This window comes from Myiozetetes cayanensis, unplaced genomic scaffold, assembly GCF_022539395.1.
Source record: "Myiozetetes cayanensis isolate MyiCay16 unplaced genomic scaffold, myiCay2020 scf2-11, whole genome shotgun sequence".
NCBI lineage: Eukaryota > Metazoa > Chordata > Aves > Passeriformes > Tyrannidae > Myiozetetes > Myiozetetes cayanensis.
Window position 1 is genome coordinate 49,816,473 of NW_026087411.1, and position 27,459 is coordinate 49,843,931.

The window sequence follows — 27,459 nt, forward strand, 5'->3', positions numbered from 1 at the left end:
AGATAATCTGTGAGAGATTATAACACGTAGTTAGATTTAAACTGGTTGTTTTAAAATCACTGCTTCATTTTAGGAAGGCTTTGTATCTTTGTCAGTCATCGATCAAAAGAGAATTTTAAAGGAGATTAGTGAGTTGAAGAAAATAAATTTAATCATGCTTCTGTGTAGACTATGTTACTGTCATTGTTTTAAAAAGTTTTTTTTCAAAGATATTTGTTCAATAAAGGCCGGTCATAGGTTTTCTTGCCTCTTTCTCCAGTTGGAATTGTTTTTCTTTTTCTCTCTTCCTCTAGCTCTCAGAACAGTTGCATTGGAAATAATGCACACTTTTCAAAATTTGAAAGACCTGCATTTGACAGTAGACTCCAGGGAGTTCATAGAGGATTATCTTTATGGAAGCTTTATGCTGCAGCCAAAGCAGAAGTTTGAGGGTGCAGAAGGGGAATACAAAGGGGGAATATACTTCACAACTTTCTCATTGTTAATCTGTGGAAGAAACCTAATACCATCACAGTTGGAGATGTGAAGGTTAATACTTGCTACTTGACCTTCCCATGAATTAATAGTGGAATTTTCATTCATTGGGAAGCTGACAAATGGAAGCGAAAATGCAGATGCATAGAAAAGAAGGGAGTAAAACTACTTGTAAAGGTAGAGAAGTTTGATTATCCGGGTAAAATTAACATGAAGAATATTAAGACTGGAATCTTAACACAGGCAGAATTTAGAGTTACTGTGGAGTTCGTTAGTATAATCAATAAAAATACCCTTACTGGGTTATATAATGCAATTTTTGCTTTGTGTACTTCATTTCCATATGACATCCTAGAGTTGTCATGAAACAGGTGCTGCAAGGCACATAAAAATGTGTGGTTGCTTCTGAGGCGAAGAAAATGCTTCATCTAGATAGATTTATAACATTCTGAGACTTCAGATTTCTGAGTTTCATCAAGTACTGTATTTATGATGCACATGGCATTCAGTAGTCTTGATTTTTATCTTCACATGTACTTCCACTGCAATTTAATAGGTAGAGCCCCAATTTTCAGATTCATGTGGTTATTTGATAGCAGTTAATTGCACTTTTACTGTATTTATGAGGAAATAAAACTGCAGAAAAATTGCATGCCTAGGACTTTCTCCTTGTGACCTTTTAATTTCAACTTTATTAGATTGATTTGTTTTGGTGGAGACGGACAGGAGGACTCGACTCCTATGTTCTCTTCTCCACCAGAAGGCTGTCTTGTGATGTAGAGCTTTTTAAAGGTTTTGTGGGAACTGTGTGCACAGAAGAGCACATGAGAAGTATTGCTATTAAACAGTCGGGTGTGCCCTGGAGAAGAGTAGAAAGAATTGATAATGCCTTCTCAACTCTCTAAGAGGTGTTTTTCTTTCCTTGCCTCTACTTCATCTCCAGTAAAAATGAATTAAAACCCTTTTTACAGATTTGAAATCTTTCAGATCCAGATTTCCATTGTTAACATACTGTGGGAGGAATACAGGTCAAATTTCAAACTGTTAACTCTAGTAATAGTTTGAGATGAGCACATTAACTCTTCTGATGGATTTTTCTCTAATGAAACTATATTCATGAGGAATTCTCTATAGTGATCCTAGGAAACTCATTTTTAAGATGCTCATGTAGGAGGTTTGCCAACATATTGCTGAGCTGTGGAAAGGTCAGCTGTGCTCTGGTAGAAGCCACAGAATGACATGCAGTAAAAGAAGGTGACCTTGGTTTTAATAGATACTGTAAAGGAAGGAAAAAAGTCCAACCCAAATTATGTTATTCTATTATTAATAGAATCCCTTAATGTGTACATTAATGTGACTGACCTAGCAAGAATTAAAATAATTCACAGTCAAACAAAACAAAATCCTGGTTTTTTATTTGCTCAATGTGAAAAAAAGTACAACCTCAACTAACTAATTTTCCTTGAAAAAGAAATTGTATAACTGCTCATAGTTTCCAAGGAAATACCTGACAGATTAAACCTCTTTAAATGTTTTATATGTGCACACTTTTGCTATGGGACCCATTATAGTACATTGTTATTCAGGCCAAGAGTTTAAAAGACATTATGAAATGTGTTAAATCAAAGTTTATTTCTGGATATTACTCTTTGTAATGAATTTGGAGAAAGAAAAAATACCAAGTCGTGCTTCAAGGTAGGAATTGCTTCCAGGTATGGTCACTTAAAATAAATTTCCATATGAACAGATTATTTCTTTGAACTGTTGCAGAGTTTACCATTTTCCTCTGAACTTACTCATCATTAATTATGTTATAGTAGTCTTTTGGTTTAATCCAATTCAATGATTTGATGTGTTTGGGGAGCACTCTGAGTCATGCTTATTTGCAGTTCTGATTTATCCAGTTTTAGGGTCACACAATGAAATCAGATTTATATCCTCCTTGTTCCTCCATGGTCTTGTTTGGATTCGGAACAGTGCAGAGTAGAGATCTGGCAAATAGGTAAATGGAAGTGTCACTGTTTAGTAGATTGAGGATGAGGTCAGTAACTATCTGTGATGGGCTAAATTTATTAATTTTTTATTTAGGAAATGGATGGTAATTGGTGAAGTATAACTTGTGGGTTTTATAATATTCTTCTTTAGGTAGAGCAACTGGTAAAGAACTGTTGAAATGGTTCAAATTAGCCATGGAAAAGCTGAGCAATATATTAGAACAATTAAATTCTGCTAGGAACATTTAATAAACCAGTTTCCACCATCCAGTTCTCACACTTTCTTTTAAAATATGCATTTAAAGCATTAGTGATGTTAGTATAGGCTTTTATATACTGTCGTTTCACTTCTTAATCTCTTTTGCAGAAAGAATATGGGACTTTGTGGGAGAATGTTCTTGTTTCTATATTTTTTTCCCTTACAAAATTACTCTAAATTTTAAGAAAACAAGTGTGTGTTCAGGCTGTCTGATATTTGACTCCATGTAAACTTTCGGAAAAAATCTGTTAGACAAGAACACAATTTTCATTGTTTCTTGCTGTTTAATTTCTAAATGTTTTTTTGTATTGTAGTTTCTCAGAGAATCATACAGTTTTGGTTTTGTTATTCTTGGGTTTTTCTGTTTTCCTGCCTGCAAGTCGTCAGTGATGTAGTTAAAACTGTACAGCCCTCCATGGAGCTAGGAACCCATTTCTTTAAGGAAAGTTGGTCTTACATGCAGAGGTATCTCTTGATTTTTATTTATTTTCTCCCCTCCATTTACTAGGCACATATAGTGAGAGTTTCTAGGCTCATATGTAAACAAGGTTGGAGAGGTAGGTTGCAAGAGAAGAACATGGCATTTATTGTCTGATTTTTCTTTATTTTTTCCAAGCAGTAGGGGTATAAAAATGCACTCCTAATTAATATTCCATATTAATATCAGTCATACTTTATTGTTCAAGTGACTTGGTGTAAACTCCTCAATAGAAAAGTAACCTGAGGTTGGCCTTCAGTTGAATTATTGGAGTGAAACATCAGAATTGAGGTCTGGCTGAAAAAACAGTCCATAGAAGCTTTTTGACTTTTGTTGGCTTAGTGTTTGTATAGGCGCTTGGATGAGATAACAGGAAAAATGTTGCTAAATATATGAGGGAAAGTACTGCTCAAGAAAGTGTGGAGCAAGGAAGGGAGAAGATAATTTTCCTTCTTTGAGTTATTCAATGGATAGATGTATAGTTTGGGAGAATTGGGGAACTTAGTCCTGCTGAAGGAACCTGAGAGAAGTGTAGAGGGGTTGGGTGATTTAGGGTGTTTTGTTGGGATATGGAGGTGTTTTAATCAGTCATCTTTATACTTGCTTGTCTGTTTCTGCTGTCTTTCTACACCTCTTGGATTCATCAAAAGAAATACTAGAAATCCCTTGGCTGCTGTGTCAACAGGAAGTTTAGCAGCCTCTACTGGGCTTGTATTGCAACTTGTTGCATCTGATTTGCTGTCATTACAGCAGTCTTTTTTATGCACAGTGTCTATGATCTGCACCATTAATGCTTCAAGGAAATGCTCTCTCCTCTCTGCATTCACTCTCCTAAGAAATACTTATAGACAGGTTTCTAAAATAAGCTCTTAGATAGATACTTTTATAGCATTTTAGCCATGTGTGTAAAACACAGATGAGATTAAAAACACAGAAAAGCACAAGCAATTTACTGGATGTTGCTGAAGTAAAAAGGAACTTATAAAGGTTGCACTGATTTGAGCTTGAGGAACATGAAGGGTGTGCTGGTGACTGTGGCAGTTCTGCTGTTTCCAGAATGGTAGCTGACCATAAGTGGGACTTCAGTCATTATGAGTGCATCATAACTTCAACTGGAATTATTCTGTACAGCAGTTTTGTTAATACCAGCACAATTATCTGTGATATTTCTTATAGCATGGACTGTGTGTGGAGTTGCAGTAAGAGAAGATTAGTAATGAACAAGATGTGCAGATAACATTCTAGTCTGTCACTTCTTTGTTAAGATTTTGTCAGGTATAATTATTTCGTAAGATCTGGTTTGGCAGAATTTACTCTGAAGAACACTTGCTTTATAGGTGTTTTGTGAAAAGTCAATGTGATATTAAGTTAAGGTTTATATTGAAGAATTGTCTCTATGTTGAACATGTCCTTTGTCAGAAGAAAGGATACTTCAGAATTTATTTATTTATTTATTAGGAAGCTATTTGTCCAGTGTTATAATGGCCTAATATTTACTATCTGAATCATATTTCACATTGTCATCTTTGAATTTATTTAACAAAAAAGAGAGGCAGTTTATTTTGTGTCTCATACTCATGGATCCTAGTAGCCTTTGGGAGATGACACATTGTTTACTTTGGTTTCAATAGTTTTCACAGAATAAAGCTTCAACAGTAGCTCCATCATGTTACGATTTCCAGGCCTTTTAAGTTGTCTGGGGATCATGCCAGTAGTCTTTAAAAGAACACAGCTAATTAATTCTTCCGGTTACTTAGTATTTCTGGCATAAATGAGCCCTAGGATCTCTCTGTGTGTCTCTTTTCAGCATTTAAAGTCACATTGAAGGGGGTTTTTTGAAGTAGCTAGAAGCAGGATGTAAAAGGATCAGTAAATGGTCATTACTACAAGAATAACTTTATATTGTACTGCACTCCAGTATTTAAATGTTTTCCTTTGTAATTAAACTCTGATATTAATGGCTTTAGGAAGAATACTTTCTCTGAGTCACCATTGCTGGATTTTCCTTTTGGTAATTAATTTCTTGAATAGATTTTTCTCTTTACTTCTGTAAATGCTGTATTGCCTTTATTTTTGTGCCCAAGTCTCTGAATGAAGCCAAAATGTTGCTGCCAGCAGTTTCCCTTACCTCCTGTTGGTACCTTTTTCTTCTACAGTCTATTTACTGGCAGTCTTGGCTGTTCGCTCCTGCATTTGTGCCTTTTATTTGCCACTGGTATATATAACTTTATAACAGCGTTCTGGATGTCCTGCTACTGGATCCTGAGTTCTGTGGCTGACGACAGCACTGTGTGTTTGTTCCTTTGGCATGCATCTGTCAAAGTAACTTTCAGTTCCTTTAAGCTTTCCTCTAGAGATGGGTACTGAGCCCGTTTTGTAATTTCTTCACAACATCAATATTTGGGGGAAAAAAACCTTTTAATCTGTCTTTACTAGAGAGACCTCATGAGGCCTCGGTACTTTCTACTTCAGACTTCTGTGAGGTTAATAATCTTTTGATGCTCTGCAGTAGGTTCGGGTTTTTTTAAGTGATGATTGGAGAGAGACCTTTGTATTCATATGATAAAAGTGCACTCTTCATGTTATGTCATCAGTGCAGCTGTATTAGTTGTCTATTGCAATTGAAATGGGAAAAAACACCTTTTTTGTTTTTGTGAATGTGTTGGAGTATATTTTTCTGTGAATGAAGAGAGTGGAATCAGAGCCTATCGGGTTTATTTTTAACCATAATACGGTAAATGTAATCATATTCCACCATGTTGCTACATTTGATGCACATGTACAAGAACTTCTTAGTTACTTCAGTAAAATTACAGAGTGGATGTTAATTCTAGCTCTTTCTGCACTAACTGCCTGCATCCATCTTGGTGCTAAGCCACTGAAACTTTAAACTACAGTAGTAAAATAAAAATAAAAATAAGCAGTCTCCCAAGTTTTGCATGCGACCAACACGTAATTGGACTTCACAATCATTGGATGATGCCCCATAAGTAATTTTATGTCTCATGAAGATGCAAAAAAGTTTCTCTGTAGCACTTCTTTGAATTTTAGGGTAATTGTTATAGTAGTTGGCAGTTTTGGAGTAACAACTGGAAATTGTGTTTTGTCAAGACTACAGACACTGAAAAATGAACTAGAATACAAAATATTTTATTGAAATGAAGCACTGGGGTGATGATGTGGAGCATTCTCATGGTTTTAAATACTGTTTTTCAATTTATTCTGTGTGGTTTTGGTGAAAACTCTACATGCATTAATCTCTTTTCATGAAGTTTTTGCTGTAACAACTGTGAAGGTGCTTTTTTGCCCATCTGATAAAATTTACATAAAGAGTAAGTACAAACTTCTTAGTACTGTACAGGGAAGTTGAGATGGAGATTATAGAATTTACTGTTCTGATAGAGTATATTGTGGTATGGATTGCTTTAATGTAGGTTAGAGAAATTGGAAAGAAAAATAAGAGGTCTTAGGAGGATTGAGAGGGGACTAACTATTTAGCAGGAAGTCTTATGGACTGCTGTTCAGTAGACAAGGGGTGGAAAAATGGCATTTGCTACTGAATTAAGGTAAACTGGTTTTCTTCTTTTTAATAGAATCCTCTGTTTTTGTGGATTTGCTGTGATCTTGTCAGATACGAATTTTAATTAGGGAAGTATTGCAGTACAGTAATTGATAATCTCGTGTTTCATTTTTTTGTGGAGTGGTTTTTTATTACATCTAAAGTGCCTGCTTTCCATGTCTCAAGGCTTTCTTTTCTCTTCCAGAAAATGCTGGGACAGAAGAGATGAGTACTCCCTTTACTAAGGCCTAAAATTGCCTGTTGAAAAACAATCCTGACCAGGCAATATACGAATGGCCCAAGGAAGCCAGCAAATTGATATTCAGGTTTTACATGACCTGCGACAGAAGTTTCCTGAGGTACCTGAAGGTGTTGTATCCAGATGCATGTTACAGGTCAGTGTTCCCTTGATGATTGTATGAGTAAGCAGCAGTGCTTATTTTAAGCATTCTGTGTGGGTGCCTCCTTTGAAAACAGATGTTTTTCGTACTGTTTTTCTTTATGAGACAAATACAGCCAGTTCCTTTATTTTGCACAGCAAGCAAATTAAATTGGCCTCTCTTTTTCCGTGTCTAATCAGGGGTGGCCCAAAGTAAACCAGCCTATAAATCAGTAATCAGTGTGTGCATGGAGACCTTGGTCTCACCAATCAGTATGCTCATGTCTTATGGCCATCTCAAGAGCCAAAACTAACTGTGGCAAAAGGAGGGATGCAAAGCCAACTTGAGTCCAACAGGGACAATTTAAGGCAATGCTATAAAATGCAGCATTTTTTAAATTTCATTTTGGTTTTTGTTTGAGGTTTAGGGCAGGTCCAGAAGCAACTTGGCTATCTAATCTCTATCAGACTTTGAGGCCCTTGCCTACATGCAGGTTGGCCCCAGTACTTTCCACTTCCAGTTCCCTTGGCCTGCAGAGCCAGCATGGTGGCCTTAGGTATCTTCTGCAGCAGCAGGTATGATGTGGGCACACCCAAATTCTCTGTCTGACGACTCAGGTTCAGTCAGGCAGGGCTAGATGGTTGTAGCTTAACATCCACCATGTTACTACACCTGAGAGGGTGTGATGCACTGGTGTGCTTCTGCCCAGTGCTTCCCAGGGCTTTGACTACCAGATGGGTTTCATTTGTTTTTCTGTAGCTCTGGAGTCCATGTCACTATTTAATGGATTTCTATTGGGCTTGAAAGTAGCAAAGCATTTTTCACAGGTGCTGCAGCTCATTCTAAGGCTGTGGGCTGATGTTCTCAGCATCTGTGTGCTGCTGTCTGTTTTTAATGCTGTCACTATCAGGGTATGTGCCCATGTTTTGTATCAACTCCTGCTCTATAATACCTTGTTAGCTACTTCCTCAGATAAATCAGTATACCCATCTAAAGCCCAGTAGGGTCACCTAAATGCCTAGAATTAACAAATGCTGATAAGCTTACTGAACTATGTTCCTTAAACGTGTTTGCTTTGCATTTCCCAGCGATTCAAAGCATCCATACTGATAGAATTTTTTGCATTATCTAAGATACTCAACCTGTGAGTACTCCAGTTAATGAGAGAATTATCTGAATATTCATAGTGATCATCTGTAAACAACACTTGGTTGGAAAAATGATGGGTCATGGGTTCCCAGAAGCTAATGGTCTCTGGACTATGGCGAGAAAATCTGTGGTTATGAGTCAACATTCTTTATATCATAATTGTTTGTCTTGCGATTTATATGTATTTTTGTTTATGAAATACATATATGTATGTACTCACAAATGTATATGTACTCACACACACATCCAAATACAGTGTTCGTACTGTTGGCAGTAGAAGTGTGACTGTGCCAGTTTAACGTTCATATTCATAACAGTCATTTTATCATGACTCTCCATTCTTACTAAGAAGAATCATTAGACCATCATTAGCCTAAGAAGCTGTGAAAAGTGCAGTTCTTTGAGAGAATTGCTTTTGGTTTATAAGAAGGCAAAATTTTGCTTGGGGCTTGTGAGATTTCAAGCTTTCCCCAACCCCTTCTTTCTAATTATTTAGTTGAAGAGGAAATTGAAGCAGACTATGTTTGTTCTCAAGACTGTACACTGCAAATTTTGTATTAGTGTTCTCTAGGACTTAATACAACAAGTACAGTTTTGTTCTTAAAACATGAGAACTGCTTGTTGAGCAAAGTCAGTGGACTTGACAGGGTGAATGCATCAGTAATCACCTTTTGAATGTAATTCTTGATAAATTTAAAAGCTAATGCTTGTCTTTAGGGAGACTCAGCAGTCTTCGTAGCATTGAATACAGTGAATTTTTTTTAATAAAAAGAGCCTTATAATTGTGAAGAAAAGATGCTGTACATCCCATACTTTGACAGATTTATGGGAGGAGAGTTTAGCTTTTGAGGAAGTGTTGGCCAACTTTCATAAGAAACTCTTCAAAAAAACCGTTTCCACCGTTTATTTGAGGGTTGGGTTCCATGTGTGCAGTATTTTTACACTAATTAGTTACACTAGAAAGCTACCTGGTTTTGTTTGTTAACCCAGAGCTAAGACTCACCAACAAAATCCTGTCATGTTGGTGGTTCTTTGAAATTTTGTGAGCTCTGGTTTCTCTGACTCAGCTTCTAGCTTTACTGCTCTTTTGGTTTTGTATTCTGTGGTTTTGTTGGTGGTTTGTTTTTTTTTTTTTGCTTGCTTGTGTTTTGGTTTGTTTGAGGGGGTTTGTTGTTATAAAAGCTACCTAACATGACTATTTTAAACCAACAAATGTACTTGGACTGACAGGAAAGATTGAAAAGCAGAATTTGAGAGTACTTTTGCACGTGTTTGCAATACTGTTGCAACAGTGTGTAAATCCTTGTAATTAAGCATAGGGAAAGGAATCCCAATAAAGGCAGTAAGTGGTTGAGGTCAAAGCCAAGTACTTGAGGACATTATCAGGTATAAGAAATGGTGTGTTGGCCTTACCACCACAATACCTGATGTGCCTGATATGTCAGGGTGAAGTGTTTTTTTAAGCTAGGAATTACAAGATATCCCAGGAGAGAATCTGAAAGAGTTTAAGTAGTTAGGCAGTTTGTAATATTATTGATGAGGCTTTTATAACAAGGAAAGTTTCTTCAGATCACCGTGAATTGTGCATGAAAAGCTGTACAGATACTTCAGTCCTCCTTGAATTCTTTTTATCCAAATACAGCTTAATGTTAAACAAAGGTTTGTAGCATTATATGCTTATAATGAAAAAAGTTATGGACAAAGAGAGTATGCAAATGTCTCAAGGTAAATAGTCCACTGTTGAAATGTCTAAGCAATATATAGCTTACTAAAAACAGAGAACCACCAAAGATCCAATAGGATGAAACTTAAACCCTCTTAATTAGGGAGTAAAAGGTCTTGGACTGACAGTACTGAATTTTCCTAAGAAGTTTTGTATTCCTCTGTTCTTCCCAACAAGCCTCCCACAATTCAGCTCTCCCATTCTCCTCATTTAAAGGAGTCACTGCAGTGCCCGCAGTCTGTGGACATTGTTCCTGTTGTTCTGTTTTTTGTGTCTGGAGCATTCTGTAATGCCTGCTCCTCAAGTCTACGTCCTCTCCTTGCTTCCTCATTTCCCTCCAACATTCTTATTCTTTCTTTTTTTTTCTTTCTCTTTCAGGGTGCCAACATTTTAAACTCAATTGGGACATGGGCAGAGATAAGATGAGGGGTATTGTTTTGCTGGAATATGCTCAGTTCTGCCATCAACCGGTTCTCTGATCTATAAAGAGCTAGAAGCGGTTGAAACTCTGCCTCTGCCAGCCAGAAGATGCCAGGGGTTCCATGTGCCCCCGTTTCCCCTTTGAATTCTCCAATTTTCTCATTGACGTCACTGAAATTTTGGACTTGATTGGATGCAGTCTTAAAAAAGAAAAAAAAAAATTGTCCAAAGAAATGCATTCAAGCTGAATGTAAGGGCCTTGCAAGCTTGGCCTGTTCCTTTTTGGTTTGGTATTTTGGGCCTTTCTGTTAATAATTTTAATTCACTTAAGTTCATGCAAAATCTGCCTTTAAGATCTTTCTAGCTTGTTTTTTCTGTGGCATCCTATCTTTTTCTCTTTTCTGGCTCCCTTTTCTCCTTTGCAACAAATACAAGGCTATTGTTCTTATCTTTTCTTACCCACTGTTCTGTCTGTGTGTTTCCTTTCTTCACTACTAACTTCCTTTGATTACTTTGTCCTCTGGTGCTTATTCGAAATTAGAGCCGATATGCATATCATCGTTTTCATATATATGAAGACTTTTTTGCAACAATCCTTATATACAGTTGTCTTGTTAGGTAGCCTTTAGGGAATCCTGTTATTTTAAAAGGTTTTGTGGCTGAATTTTATGAGGGATTTTTTAAGTTCTTTTAAAGAGTTCAGAACTGCATCTGGTCTGTATGAACACATAGTTTTGGTTTTGTGGGTGGAGTTTAGCCTTGTCATCCCTCTCCCACTTCTGTTTTCATTTTTTCTTCTTTTTTTGTAAATACGTAAAGTAGAGATGGTCTTGCTATGTCTGCACACTACTGTCAACCTTCATACTGGTTGAAGGATGAGAAATAGGTCTGCTAGTTTAACAAAAGTAACTTGATAGAAAGCATGTAGCATGGATCAATTTATCTTACTTGTGTTACTCTTAACTAACTGGTAATGTTACTTCTTGGCATGTGCAGTTTTTTTCCTTGGTCACATGCATTCTTCCTAATAACTGTTTTCTGTGTACTGGATGAATTTGACACCTCTTTAGTTTTATTAACATCTGGGCCTGAACAGGTGCTCTTCTGGCTGAAAGTATTAACCTTTATTTCCTGGGGGGAAAGGGGAGGGAGGTTCTGTAAGAGAAGTGATATAGACAGCACAATATTAAGAAATGATGCCACTGACGCATGTTCACTTTTTTCTAAAAGTCCTTACGTAGGAAAGTAAATTGGGAAGGTCGGAATACAGTATTACTAAACATGGAAAAAGAGAAGAGAGATTAGCAGTTTGCTTCTGATATGTTCTCAAAAAGCAAATTAGCTAGGTTGTGGTTTCTTTTCTACATCATCCTATTACAGGTTTTATAAAGTAATTTTGTACAAATATAAGTATTTAAGAGCTGTGCAAGCAGTGGTTTAAAATGAAAATACAAATGTCCCCCAGGTTTTCCATTAATAGTTTCATATTGAAAAAGGGTAATCCTACAGTATTTGTATAAACTTTTGTATAAATTTTTACATTTCTTCTGAAGTCATGTACAACTGCTTGGTCGGCATGTTTCTTCTCTGCATAAAATTCATTTTCCATTTTCAGCAGCAGGTAATGCATAACTGGTATTGAAGTATTTGGGAAAACATTTAAAACAAACATATATTTTTATTTTTGTTTTTAAGTCATTAACCAATAACGTGCAGATGCTGTGAATCCACTTCTGCTGTCATTTTCCTCCTCAAGCCGGAGATTTGGTCTCTGCTGAAGATTATTCTGAAATTGAGAAGGAATAGGAAAAGTATTCATCCAAGGTGTATCATACTGTATAGTGTTAGCTTGTCCAAGGTCCAGGATCTCCCTGTCATTGTTCCAGCAGCAATGCTGACCTATGCCCACGGTGCCTCTGGCTGTCTCTGTTCTCAGGATAGTAAGCTTCACATGCAAGCCCCTTGTGTGTGCATAGCAGCTGTGCTAGCCAGCCACCTAAAGCTTCCTGTCTGATGCTACATTGTTAATTTTTCAGTTGTGATTGGGTGTATACATATATAACTGTGACAGTATTTCATCACTAATGTCAAACTTTCATCTGTCTTTTATAGAATAACAATAATTTGGATGCCTGTTGTGCAGTTCTCTCTCAGGAGAGCACAAAGTATCTCTACGGTGAAGGAGACCTAAGTTTTTCGGATGATTCTGGGATTCCTGGACTACGAAATCACATGACATCTCTTAATTTGGATTTGCAGTCACAGAATGTCTATCACCATGGGAGAGAAGGAAGTAGAATGAATGGAAGTAGGACTCTAGCTCACAGTGTTAGTGATGGACACCTTCAAACCAGTCAGTCCAACAATGAACTGTTTCAGCAGGAACCACAGACAGCACCTGCGCAGGTTCCACAAGGATTTAACGTCTTTGGGATGGCTAATACAGTTAGTACTTCTAATCCAGGGCAGCATCTTGGATTTCACCTAGGCAGCAAAGGAGTATCTAACTTGTCTCAACAAACGCCCAGATTCAATCCCATCATGGTAACTTTAGCCCCAAACATTCAGCCTGGTCGCAATACCCCTACGTCTTTGCACATACATGGTGTACCTCCTCCTGTACTTAACAGTCCACAAGGAAATTCTATCTATATTAGGCCTTACATCACAGCTCCCAGTGGTACCACTAGACAGACACAGCAACAGCCAGGCTGGGCATCTCAGTTTAATCCCATGCACCCTCAGCAAGTCTACCAGCCTTCGCAGCCAAGTCCCTGGACTACTATTCCTACATCCAGTACTACGCCACATACCTCATCGCAACACTCAACGCAGCCAAACCAGCAAGGCCACCAGACTTCTCATGTCTACATGCCTATCAGTTCTCCTACTACTCCACAAGCGCCTATGATTCATTCATCTGGTAGCTCTCAATCTTCTGCTCATAGCCAATACAACATTCAGAATATATCCACAGGACCTCGCAAAAACCAAATTGAAATCAAACTTGAACCACCACAAAGAAACAGTACGTCTAAGTTGCGTTCAACTGGCCCTCGCACCTCCACTGCTCCCTCTTCCCTCAACAGCCAGACATTAAGTAGAAGTCAACCCACTGTTTACATATCGGCCAGTCCTCCAAATACTGATGAAGTGATCACACGTGGTCAGCCCAAGGTCTACATTTCAGCAAATGCCACAACAGGAGATGATCAACTTGTGCGGAACCAACCCACGCTTTTCATATCAACAAATCCTGGAGTATCTACTACTGCTAGGAATATGTCTGGTCAAGTAAGCATGGGTCCTGCATTTATTCATCACCATCCACCCAAGAGTCGAGCAGTGGGCAACAGCACCACTGCAACCTCTCCTCGAGTGGTGGTTACGCAGCCTAACACAAAATATACTTTTAAAATTACGGTTTCTCCAAATAAGCCCCCTGCAGTTTCCCCAGGGGTAGTGTCCCCAACTTTTGAACCTACAAACCTTCTAAACCTTCCTGATCACTATGTTGAACCAGAGGGTATCCAGCATCTTACTGACCCTGTTTTAGCACATGTGGATAGGATCAGTGATGCACGGAAATTGAGTATGGGATCTGATGATGCTGCCTACACGCAAGGTAATATTCTTAATATAAATCGTAGAGATTTTGACCAGTTTGTCCATTCAGTGTGTAGATTACAGAACAGAAAACAGTTAGTAACCTTTGTGATATTAATATTAGTGTTGTCAACTTTAGCATTCATGAGCATTTCTAAATAAATAAAAGTGCTTCATAAGCAAATCATAGATTTCTTTTTATGATGAAGACATGTAACTGAATACTTGGAGATAATTCTTCTGTTTGTATTAAGTGGATGTGTTACCTGTTTAATGAAGTGGAGCCATAACATCTTTGTTTTTATGTTGTTCTGAAAGAAACATCTACTCTTGTTCGATTTGTCTTAATGATTTAAAGTTACAAGTCCACTGTCAGGTTTTTTAATCAGTTGAGATACTGTTTCCATTGGGTAATGTTGCTTTTTTTTTTTTTTTGTGAGTGTTATTTAAGAAAGAAGAAAAGCAGACTTCAAAAGCAATTAGTGGGACGAAGTGTTGGCCTTCATGTTCCCTACTGTGTGCCTGACAATAAAAATCTTAAAGTCTTGATGCTTACTTCTGTTACGTTATAAAGTGTGAGAAGGAACACCACACCAAAGTTAGCTGCTAGGGTGAAACTTAAAATATTGATATGGCAACATAACCTAATCTTTTTTATTCTGTTTTCATGGGTTTACATGCTTTTATTACCAACTTGATGGTTTATTAACCTTCTTGTGGACTTTTTGTATAAAGATAATGAATAAGCTTTAAGATATTTAAGTAGTATTCAGGAGAAGTTGTCAAAATAATTTGTCTTTGACCTCACTGATCCTCTTTGGACCTACCAGACAGTTCAGAATTAGAAAAAACGGGCTTGTTCCATGACCACTGTAAACATTCTTCAGGTGAATTTAGCCATTTTGTTTTATGTAAGTAAGTTCAGTGATCAGAACACTAGAAGCCTGGTCTGCATCTGGAATACTGGATAAAGTAAATGAACACTGATTATAGCTTGTGCACTACTTCTGGATGTAGTTAGCTTTGGTGAGGAGTAGTTAATCCTAACTTAAAAGTTCCTAAAGGTTAGGTGTCAAAAACAAAAGCTAATCATCCTAGACTGTCTTTTACATTCAGTGCATAGTTAAAGACCTTCAGAAGATTACTCAGATAAGGAAAACCAATTGCCACCCAGAAGTAATATTCCCTTCCCTTAATTTGGAGGGAGACTTGACTGGCTGTTTTAGTCTTAGTCCTAGAAGATTTTATATACCCAGAAATTAAGCAGCTGAAATCTTGTCCTTAGGTTCTAAATACTCTTCTAGATCATGAACTTACTTCCCAAGCGTTCTGCATTTTGGGTACTTTTTGGTGTAGGGCATCCCTTTCTCCTGTTTTGCCTTGCTGATGGCACTGACTTCTAGCAGGTCTGGTTCTTTACCTCTTATATCTTTGATAGTGATGGCCACTGTAACCTGCACAGTCTCCACAGGCTGCAGGTATCTGCGTTCGGTTTATCAAGATGAGGCAATCTTGATACACAACATAAGAGTTCAGAAGTGTTGACCTCATACCTGCTGTGGGGCCCAACTCTTCCTGAAGCCAAGACATAAATGCAGCTTTTAGATGAAGTGTAGATGCATGATGTGGGTTGGTACAGCTTTAGGGACCTCAGGGAAAGACCATCTTTCTGTGTCCGTCACTAGTTCACGTAAAGTATACTTGTGCTTCTGAAGTTCATTACATAATAGAAGATTTCTGGCATGTGTGCTTAATTTCTGCTGCAGTAAGTGCAGTATTTTTTACATTTTTGTAATTATTTAATCTTTGGAAAGTTGAGAAGTCTGTGATAGGCTTGCTTGTATAATATTGATACTTAAAAGTCCTAGTTATTACTTTTAAACATGTTTCTTTTACTTAGCAATGGGTTTTTTTCTGTTACATACCAAAAGGGATTTGAGTTGCTCGATGCTTTCCGTTGTGAGGCTATGCTCTAAAGTGCTTATAATTTATCCAGACTGTGCCAAAAACCTTCCATGCGAGGTGATTGTCTCATTCTAATTTTAGCCAGAACAGATGAGTAGTTTCTCTGGCCATGATTAGAGAAAAACGTATTTTCATCAGCTTTTCCATTTCTGCCAGAATGCTCCTTATCTTGGCAGGGAGAACTGAAACTGGCTTGGAGTAGAAGGAACCTTGGGGTAGAAGGTAGAGTTGTTTTGGTGTCAAAGAAAATTTCCTGTACTTTTTTTATTTACTTTACATTTATATACATGGTCCAACCCAGGAGAACAGATGTGTTGGATGTGTCTGCAAGTGCTGGTGTCTGCCATCTGAGAAGCTTTACTTAGTTATATGTGTAGGCACTCCAGTCTCCTTCCACAATTAGATTTCTCTTTCTCCTCCCGAGTAAGTCGCAGCAGGTAGTAGGTGGCTTCCCCAGATCTCTGTCTTGTTTGCTGCCAAACCTGGAGGTTATGCAGGGTGAAAAGGAGTGGGTTCTGCTCAGAAAAAATGACTGTCGTTACCGAGGAATGCTCAGTTGTATCTCTGACACTGACTCTGTGATGCTACGAAACTCACTGTCACCAAACTTATCAGAAGTGGTTGCTAATGGATGTTTCTCATTTTCTGGGATTCCCATCTGTGATACCGCAGACATGCTTGTGGAAATGTTGAGCATCTGCATCCACTACTGAAGTCAGTAGGAATTAATAAAGCTGTGCAAAGAGTAATGCTAGGTGCATGCCCAAAAGGACAGCCAGAAGAGGATACATTTTTATGCCAATCTATTTAGTATCAGTTCTTTGTGTGTACACAAATATTGGTTCCCATTACTTAGCAGAGATTTCAATTTATAATTAGTTTTATTAATATGAAGTATGTGAGATTTCAATGTATACTTTAGTTTAAAGTGTTTTATGGATGAAAAAGGTGAAATCCTGTTAGAAACAGAAAATTTTGTACTCAGATATGTTGTTGTGGTGTATTCTCACTCTGCATGTAGTCATGTGTTGAATAGCGAGGCTAAATAATTATTTAATAGTTGTTCATTCTGTGTTTAGTTTTCCATCAGTATAATGGGAAGGCATCCCATCAAGAAAATGCATAATCGTGTAATAAAATCTTTAGGTAGATGTGTTCTTACTTGGCAGCTTAAGTCCCTTAGTTAAGTACTGCATGGTTTTGACTAACTATTTTCTTTAGCTTGGGAAAGGGATGGTATGCAGAGTTAAGAGTGAATCATTGATACCATCTATAGGTGGTATATATGTGGGTGCGTGTTTGCTTAGCAGTTCTTGCCACTGTGTTTTTAATGTAGAAAAGTGAATTGATAAACTAGATAAGTAAATTAAAATTTTGCATGGTTCTTTCTTTGGCTTCTTGGAGCTTTTTAAAACTTTCAAAAATAAAAAAAAGCCGCAGGAAAGAAGTTTCCTAAATTCCTAGCAGTCCTTGTAGATGCTTAGGAAAAAAATACTTGAATGAGATACAGCTGTGCCCCATGCTCCAAAGGGGCTTTGAGCCCGTTGCATCATGTGATTTAAGAAAAAAATGCAGCCTTGTATTTGGCTCTCTATATCAGGCCCCACTCTTCAGTGATGCTCTCTTTAAAAAATTAGGGAAGAGAGTGTTGAAAAGGGAGAACAAAAAAAATAATCAGATTAAACTATTGAAGTTGCGTATCAAATGACTGAATTCTGTGAAGCTTCAAAGACAGATTTTGAAAACATGCACGAACATAAGTGTGTCCTGAGACTTTCACAAACCTACTGCCACGCAGTAATTGCATTGCCAGAATTCCCCTCCATATTTGGCAAAGCAAGAAATCTCAGAAATTCATAGGTCTGTAGAATAGGGTGAAATCATTGCATTCCCAGATTAGCTTAGAAACACAATAACAGAAGACACTCTAGATTTAAAATTCAGATTCGAAGAGGCTTTGAGAAAACAAGTATGCATGCATTTCCAAACTTACAAGTGTACTCAGAACCCAGTTGAGTAGGTCTCTAGGACAGGAAGAGTGAACTTTTGTCCTCCAGACTTTCATGCTCCCTGTAATTGTAATGATATACAGCCTTTGTGTGAAAAACACACACTTTGAATGTCAAAGGAAGCAGTGGCATCTGCTAGATCATGACGTGTACTGTGCTTGCTAATCTGTTGAATGCAAACCTGCAGAACTTGAAAAAATTGAATGCACTAAATACCTTGTTTGCCTGTAATTAAGAAGTTGAACTGCAGTGTTTTTCTGAACGTTTTCAGTTGCTCTGAGCAACACTAGAGGGAGCTGAATACCTAAATTGGCAGTTTCCATTCATAAATAATGCAGTGGGATATGAGGAGGAGTTTGTCTTCCACACCCCATTTTTTTTCCTGCAGCTGCCCGTTTCGTATTTAAGCAAAATCACCAAATTCTGTGTGAAAGTCTGTACTTAAACTAATGTCTTCCCAATTCCTTATTCAGGTTACTTTTAGTAGTAGAAGTATAGCATAGCAATACAGAACGCAGTTGTTTAAAGCATGGTGCTAATAATGCCAAGGTCACAGGTTCAATTCCCACCATATTGACCATTCACTTAAGAGTTGGGCTCAATGATCCTTGTGGGTCCCTTCCAAATCAGAATATTCTGTGACTCTGTGACTGAGTTAATACCAAATGATTCTTCTTGTTTAATCATAATGCTAATTTTGTAATGAATGTTTTTAAAACCTGTTGGGATTTGAAATTGTAAAATAGTAAAGTAGTCACAAAGCTGCTGGGAGAATAAATGGCATCACGTTACAGACCTGGTGTGGAAATGAAGAGCAAGTAAATAGTGCTGTGGGCATCCATTAGTGCCTTTTGCTCCTTTTGCGGTTCCGTGACAGCTGAATTTCTAAACCACAGAAGGGCAGAACATTGAAATGGGAATATGTGGGGGTTTTCCCTTTACGAGAGTAACTGAAACAAAAAGGAGGTGGAGGATGCACAGGTTGAAGTCTTGAGTCCCTGCCGTGCCACCTGGAGATATTCTGGTAACTTTTTTCCTTACCTACCATATCCAGTGGTGCTGGCTGCTTGCCAGCAACCTGCATCCATAGCTCCGAAGAGTTGTGAGTGTGGTCAGTAGAGCACAGCTCTGCTGCTGCAGGTCAAGTACCAATAATCTGAGCTTTGAGATGTTGCCTCAGCAGTAATACCAAGGCAATAAAAATAGAAGAGACTGTCTAAAAGTGAAAATTAAGGAAAAAGGGCCTGTATTCTCCCTGCAGGAGTAGAGGCAAAGTAGTCTTTTATTTAATTTCTTTATAGTTGCAGCTGCATTTGTAACTCCTGGGGTTCATAAATGAGAAAAGTTTCTTTCACTATTTCTAAAAGGCTTTTCAAGAGGGGTTACTGTCTTTTGAGAATACTTACCTGATAATTCAACAAAAATTTTTACCTTGAGGTTTCAGTTATTACATTTTTATGTTATGTATGAGCACAGTTCCAACTTTAACTATGGTGTGACTACTTTGATCTGAGATGAAGGTGCCTTTTTATGCAGAGTTCTCTGGTTTGATCAAAACCTAGCAGAAGCTTCATCAGCTTTGTCATTTCGGTATCTTGTGAACATGTGACTCAAAAGCCTAGACTGGATCTCAGTAAGGCTTTGCAGTCTGTAATGCTGTACAAAAATAGTTTGGCATGGTTCCTATTTTTGAAGAACCTCTGCAAGACAAAATTTGATGTGTGAATGAATGAACAGGCAGGAGTTGCAGCAGAAGACAGTTCTGCCTGCCAGAGATGTGGAAAGTTTCATCTTTTTGATGTTGCATCTTTTTGAAAGTTGCATCAATTTTTTCCTCTGCTACTATTCAGGAAACCTAGGCAACCAAATTTGAGTGCTTCTAATTTTTTGGTACCTGAAGAAATCATGATGAACTAACATATTATGTTAAAGCTAGAGTTTTACTTAGACTTTTGTGAAGCAAACTCAATCTCAATCTTTTGGAACATTTTGTTATTGCTACTTTTTTATGGTGCTGTGAAAGTATCCATGGTCTGTGAAACTGATCCCAGTTTGTGTGAATTACTGATTTAATGGATGAATTAATGTTGAAATGATTGCTGAATTTATTTAAAGAAGTACTTTTTTTGTAGAAGGCGATTATTGCTTTGAGCAGTTATCTACTCTTGTGATATTTAATAGTAAATCTAGTTTCAATGAAATGAACTCATTAAACTGCATGAATTTGCATCTTCTGCTACATATATTCTTTGTACCTTTAAAAAGCTGTGGTTTAAATGCTAACTTCATTGTTTCTAAATTGGGTCTCCTCGTGCCTGTTAATTTACAAATAGTAAGCAGTGTTAGAAATTAGAAGCTGAGCTAATGGTTCTGCACCATAGTTTAGGGATAAAATTACATACAATCCAGCCTCTGTGATGATAAATATCACTGTTTGCTAGTCATATTGCTTATTTCTGGTTTAGTTTCATTTGGTATGCTCTACTCTGATGAACACTGGATTATGTTCCAGTCCTAACAGCAATAAGCATATCTAGTGCTCCATATTGCAGTTGTCTATCCTCTTTATGCTACCTGTTTTACAGTGGTGAGGCTGAATGCAATGCAAAGAAATATTTGTTGTTGGCTTCTGGTAGTCATTCTTGTAGGTTTTTAGAGATTGCAGATAAATTTTGCATGGTCATCTGTTATGATGTATGACTCATTTTCTTGTCTGTAATTAATTTGTGCTGCTTTCAAAAATGCAGCACATTCCATCTTATGGCACAGATTTTCTTGTGAGGAAAATGGAAAAGCAGTGGTTTTGTCTGTATTTTCCCAAAAGAATACTAACTTGCTTCTTTATCTGATATTGCCACATGAAGGATAATAAAGTAGATAAAATGGGACTTTATGTATTGCAGCTTTACTGGTACACCAGAAGGCCAGGATGGAGCGACTTCAACGAGAACTTGAGGTTCAAAAGAAAAAGTTGGATAAACTAAAAGCAGAGGTCAATGAAATGGAGAATAATCTAACACGAAGGCGCCTGAAAAGATCGAATTCTGTTTCCCAAATTCCGTCAGTAAGTTGAAATGTCTGTAGGCTGTCAACCTAAACCACAAGTGTGGTCTATCACAATAAATTGAAGGAAGAGTTGTTCATATATTGGCAATATACTAGTGGCAGGCAGTGTAGCTAGAATTAAGCTGGTAAACAGTGTATCTTAAAGACTAAATATGCATTATTTAACCACAACCTTGCAGTTCACTAATTGCTTTGTGAAGTATTGCTTTTAAAGGCAGTTACAAAAGGTTTGACCTGCTAGTCCTTTCTAACGTTTCAGACTACGATTTAATACTCATACTACTTTCCACACAAGTATTTTTTGGTCTTTGTGTATATACCAATCTCAAGGAAACGATTTAATGCACCAGTTTTCAGTGCATTCAGCCACTGATTTGGTGGACCATTGGCTATGTCCTGACCACAGCCTGGAGTTACTCAGTCAGCTCTGAAGTCTGATGTGAGAGAATTATTAAGTGGGTTTGAAAGATAAGTGGGCTTGAAAGATGTTTGTAAGATTATGCTTGGATTAAAAGAAAGATGGTCATAAGGGAAGATTTTTAATCTTCATTTCTGAAATAACTAAATTCTGTCTACCTATGTGTGAATGACAACTGTTAATAAAGTGGGGAAATTTAGACTAACAGGCAGATTTATTTTTCCAGCTGGAAGAAATGCAACAGTTGAGAAGTTGTAACAGACAGCTGCAGATAGACATAGATTGCCTAACCAAAGAGATTGATCTTTTCCAAGCAAGAGGTACAGTATGCCTTAGTACATCAGCAACTGTAAATGTTGATTTTTTTTCTTTTTTTCACTGTCTGCATTTATCAAAAGAGTCTGTGTTATAAGTGATAGACACTGTTTGCAAAATCATCACATTAGTTTGAGCAAAACCATGGAAGTAACTGTCTTTTATGCCTGTTGTTTTTGTTGGCTTTATGATTTTCCTAATCCCACAGTCATTCCTAATTCATACTTGGCTCAGAAGAGAGAAACTTGTGATGCCATTTACTTAATAAATACTGAGGAAAAAAATCTGGTTATCTGAATATCAAAGCAAGAGAAAAAGTTTTTTAAAACATACAACTATGGGCACATATGTGTCCATCTCTCTCTTTTGTCTTCCATGTCTGTCTGTATTCAGCCTCTCAAGTTAGCAAATATAATCTACAGTTACAACTTCCAGTGTGCTCTGCTCCTCCCGCTTTCCTTGTCTGCAGGGACACAGCCTTTGGTCATGAGGGTGAAATTATGAGACAGCTGAGCCAATTCAAGAGCTGCCAACAAGAGATCCCGCTCTCTTCCTGCTTCCCTCTCATGCCACTTACTGAGCTCGGGCTCTGTATTGGTCTTTTAGACCCTTTGCAGAGCTGATTCTGTCCATGAGCCAAGCAAAAACTGTTGCATTGCTGGAAGAGCTTGTTACAGCTCATGTGAGGGAGAGGCACGGGTAGGGAGAACTGAGATAGTGAGAGGGAAGGAACTAGTACTTCCCACTTTCAGCAGCAGTGAGCTGTTAGGTCAGTTCAGATATGAGACATGGAAGTTCTCCTTCAGATAATATACCTTCAGTTAAGGAGAAAGTAGACAGATGTACTGAATGTAAAGCTGTACTAGAAACCTGACCTGACATAGAATATTTAAATTGTAGGTGATTTTTTTATCTGCTTGTTACAGTAAATTGGATGTAGGACTTCCTCTGAGTATTAATTCTAAGCATGTGTAATACACTGCATAGTAGGTAACACATCTCTGAGTATAGCTGCAATTTAGAAAAAGCTAAAATTAAATAATAAAATGGTGTTAAAGCACAGCAGAAAAAGATACCTTTAAGGACTTTAGTCTGATGGATTCTATCTTTACTTTAGATTGCATATTTTGGGCAATAAGTTTCTTAAAATGTATTGTTGACATCGCTAATATCTCACTTGGATCTGTATTGACACCTTGATATAGAAGGTGATAAGGGAATAATAGTACTGTTACAGAATTACTGCCAGAAAAAAAAATTGACATGCTTCCCTACTCAGATTTATTTTTTTAAACTGCTGCACCTTTTTTTTTTTTTTATTTTTAGGACCACATTTTAATCCCAGCGCTATTCATAATTTTTACGATAATATTGGATTTCTTGGTCCTGTGCCACCAAAACCCAAAGGTATTGTACTGATAAAATTTGGATTTAATTCAAATATTTGGTTTGCATCTACTATTAAGTTCTGATTTACAAATCTAGTTTAAATGTTGATTATGAAATAGATTACTTCAAAAGTATATGAACCTTGCATTTTATTAGTATTGGCAGTAAATATGCTTCTGTTTGCTCTTGTTTCCTCTCTATTCATACATTCAGGAAAGAGAAGTATATTAAATGGATTATGTTAAAGATGGATAATATATTGGAAGGTAGTTTAAGTAAGTGGAAGTATCCATCTGTCTATAAAACTGAGCATAAGGTGCATTGCTTAGGATGACTGAAACTCACTTATATGACTTTATCATTGTTTGTGATGAAGAGTGGATTTCCTTACATGGACCAATAACTCAGTTTGGTTACCCTGACTGGATTTCCTGGCTGCTGTAGAATTTGTAGTAACAAATTACATGAAAGCCTCTTCTGAGTATTGTTGCATATAGTTCTAGCTAGTTGAAGAGGAAAATAATGTAGGCCAGTAGGGCAGTCAGTATTGCTGAATATTAGCCAGCCTTAAACATCCTGCTTGTCATTGTTTTGTACATTACTTATTTTTTTCCCTCTCAGGATGTCAAACAAAGCAGAATAATTACGTCTTGTGTGTTACATAAAGCAGAGACTGAAATTAATTTGTTTGCAACAGCATCATACTATGAACTTTAGGCAGACCACCAAGTGCAATAGATAATCCACTAATGTTTCTGTGCAATCTTTCTGTTCAGGAAGTTCTCCACGTAATATATGTGTGTGATTGGTCATTATCGTGTGCAGTAACTGTTGTTACAGAATCTCATCTTACAGATTTCTGACCGTTCTATATTGTAAAATGGTCTAGATAAATAGAACTTTCTTTGTCTTCCAGACTGCTTGTAACATCTCCAAACTGATACTGTTTTTCATGCTTTGTAAAGCTCTTTTTTTATCTTTTATCTGAGCTGTTAGTGAAAATACTGACTAAAGTTAAATCCATGCACAGTCCTATTTTACAGCTGAACCATGAAGAATTTATAAGAAGTTCTGTCAATTATTTATTTACTGTAGTTCCCTTTACAGTAAATAAAAACTAACCTATCAAAGAAGAAAATTTAAATTAATTTTCTGTGACTAGCTGTTAACATTTAGATTGGCTTGTCTTCTAGGAACTCCCAAATTTAAGTGTTTGATTCAATCTTGAAAATGAAAAATTAACTGTGGCTAGTTTATAAACCCTTGAAGTCCCTTTATCAATTGTCTTTCTTTTCTTCTTTCTTCTTAAAAAAGTATCACCGGTGTATCTTAGTTGTTCATTAACTAATTCTCAGTTAATTTTAAGCTTCAGTTTAACTGTCACATAAGCTTTGACTTAATCCACAATTACTGCTGTTCCCAAAAGAAAGACAAATAATTCTTCCTACAGTTGTGATCACTAATGTTATACTTCATGAAGGTCTTTGCAGCAACTGCCGTTGTCTAGTTGCTGATGAGATGTTCTGCACTTGAAATAATGGGCTGAAGGACTTTGCAGTTGCCTAAACTGGGAACCCTTAACTTGAAAAGTCACTCATCTGTCTTTACATCTTTTTCATCCCTCTTCTCTTTTCTTCTTTTCTCTGTTAAAATAGTCTAACACATCGTGCAAAAAGGTGCACTTGTATGGTTAGCAGCATTACTCTGCAGCATGACAGAGCCAGGCATTGTTTTTTCTTTATTGTATCTGCCTGCTGAGCTGGCTTGAGGAGGAACTGCGGATACTCATTCTAGGGTCAAAAAGTTAAACGTGTCAGAAGGTTACAGAGCATTTACTTCTTGTCATAATGAATTTTAGACCTCAGACTTCTAAATCTTGTGCATGTTTCCTGTGCTGATTAATTTCTAAATTTTATCTCCTTTTCATGCAATAGCTTTGAACTGAGGGAGGAAAGGAAGAAAGCAGAGTGAAGGGATGGGAAACTTGCTTTTTATAGTTTCACCTTGTGCCTTTTGGCTGACTTACAATCAGTCTGTAGTCAAGGGGGTGGTAAAAAGCTGCTTCTGTCACTTGTAATAACTGTGCTGTTCTCAGAGGAACAAGATAGTTCTCAGTTACTGAAAAAAAAATAATCTCAAAATTCTTTCCATACTGTTCTTGGTTAGTAACTTCTTATCTTATCTCTTTCATGTCACAGATCAGAGGTCCATTGTGAAAACACCAAAGACTGTTCCAGACACAGATGAAGATGAGGGAGCTCAGTGGAGCTGTACCGCCTGTACTTTTTTAAATCATCCGGCCTTAAATCGCTGTGAACAGTGTGAAATGCCAAGGCATTTCTGAGCCAACAGGCCCATTACCTTCAGTAAAACCACAGCAAACATACGAGGAATTATCCAGTCACTGGGGGGGGGCAAAAAAAGCATTTACATGTAGGATTTTGTAAAATCTTAAGTTGTGAGGAGATGGTATTTTGCTAATGTTCAGTGTCAGTCCACAGAGCAAGCAATACCTCAGTGTTGTGCCGCAGGCAGTTGAAATGGACCAGCTGAATGGTAATCTGCTGAAAGACTTGCCAGCTGCCTAAGCCATGTACAGTATTACCAGTGTCCCAGTAACACACACCACGTTCAGTGCCTGGGTGTTGCCCATCCTCTTCTTTGCCCCGATGTCACTACTGAATTTTGACAGGGGAAGGGAGTAGAGTGCTAGTGTTTTTGTTTTCAGAGCTCTCAGTGAAACACTACATGCACAGAGGAGATCTTAAAAGGAACAAGGTTTAAATATTTAAACTGTTTGCTGCCACATAGTGCCTTCGATAAAGGGAAGAACTTCACAAATCAGTGGTACTCTGCCTTATCTTCCCTGAAAACATCTCTGTGAAGCCAGAAATCAGTACAATTATGTCTAAAGATGAAAAGGAAAAACTGCATGCGTTGTCTGTACAATACACACAGTGAAATACCCCAAAGCTTTTCCTACTGTACATAGCTCTAGAGCCTGCTTTAAGTGATTTCTTTTCTTCACCTTTATTATTTTCTTGTAATTCTGTATGTATAGTGTAATAGTCTTTTTGTTAACTTTCTTTTTTTTCCCTTTTAAGTGATTAAGCACGATCATGTCCCTTTTTTTAAGCTTTTATCTGAGAGAAGCAATGCCTTAAAATAAGAGCATTAATAAGAAACTATGCACAAAATAGCTTTCCTCTGCTCATTCTGTACATTGCTCTTGTAAATGCTGATGATCTGTGAAGACCTGCAGATGCAGCGTGGTAAAAATGCAGGAGAAGTTGGAAGAGTTATGCATATAGTTCACTCTGTACACTGAGTTTTACGGTGGGTGACACAAAGGTAGCATTTTGTCTGGCATGAGGAAACTTTATACTAGGAAACTTTCAACCCACCAACAGATCAGCATCCGAGTTGAGCTTGCTTCATCTGCTGGGTGTCTTGCAGACTCCTGAAGAGAGATTCATTGGGGAAGTACATACAGTGCCAAAATCAACAGCAGCAGCATCGTACAGCTTTGTTCAAGGACTTTAAATGCTTTCCTGTTTTGGCAGCCAGTTTCTAAACCTGACTTTGTGGAGAAGTCTCATATTTATAGAAAACAAGGATAGCAATATTTAGGACAACTGAAATAAAAGCTGGAAAAGAGAAATCAAACAGACTTGAACACTGAAGCAACCTCAAGCATCTCTTATATTTTGATGATCTATTTTTTTAAGGAAAATACTCACATGATCGGGGATGTATGTAACCGAGATCAAGAAAATGGAATTCCAGTACAATATGCATGAAAGACGGCACGCAAAGAATTATGTAGCAGCAACACTTAGCGTGAGGCTGGAGGGAGTGCTAACAATGTAGCAAAAGATAAAGTAGACTGTCACCCACTGTAAACATCTGCCAGTGGACACTTTTATTAGGAGTTTTACAAGTGATCTATGTGAATGCACAGAGGCCTTTGTTTTGAAGGCTTTGCAATTTTTTATGTGGGAAGAAAATGTCAATCCCAGGTAATTAGGCAGTAGACCCAAAGCACTTGCATTCAATGCATTTTGTTTATAAAATGAGGCCTTGTTTTTCAGCTTCATCTGCAGTTCTATGTGAAGATTGACAAATCAGTTTTTACCTGTTTATTAATAAAACCTAATTTGGATATCTTGAGTTGATGGTTTTGTGATTTAGCTGGGTAAACTGCCTTTGTAACAGATAAGTTATTTATAAAAATTAAAAAAAAATTATATTCTAA

At 37.4% G+C, this 27,459-nt stretch overlaps 1 protein-coding gene across 1 annotated transcript in view; it reads left to right on the plus strand.

Annotated features, from left to right (window-relative positions):
* The window catches only part of TAB2 (TGF-beta activated kinase 1 (MAP3K7) binding protein 2), a 61,896-nt gene extending 34,437 nt beyond the window's left edge, over window positions 1-27,459 (plus strand). The window contains exons 2-7 of the mRNA XM_050314748.1: window positions 6,970-7,159; window positions 12,549-14,061; window positions 20,920-21,080; window positions 21,727-21,820; window positions 23,142-23,222; window positions 25,403-27,459. Coding sequence (XP_050170705.1) covers window positions 7,058-7,159; window positions 12,549-14,061; window positions 20,920-21,080; window positions 21,727-21,820; window positions 23,142-23,222; window positions 25,403-25,548 — 2,097 coding nt within the window. The 5' untranslated portion in view covers window positions 6,970-7,057 and the 3' untranslated portion in view covers window positions 25,549-27,459. The remainder of the gene's footprint in view (window positions 1-6,969; window positions 7,160-12,548; window positions 14,062-20,919; window positions 21,081-21,726; window positions 21,821-23,141; window positions 23,223-25,402) is intronic.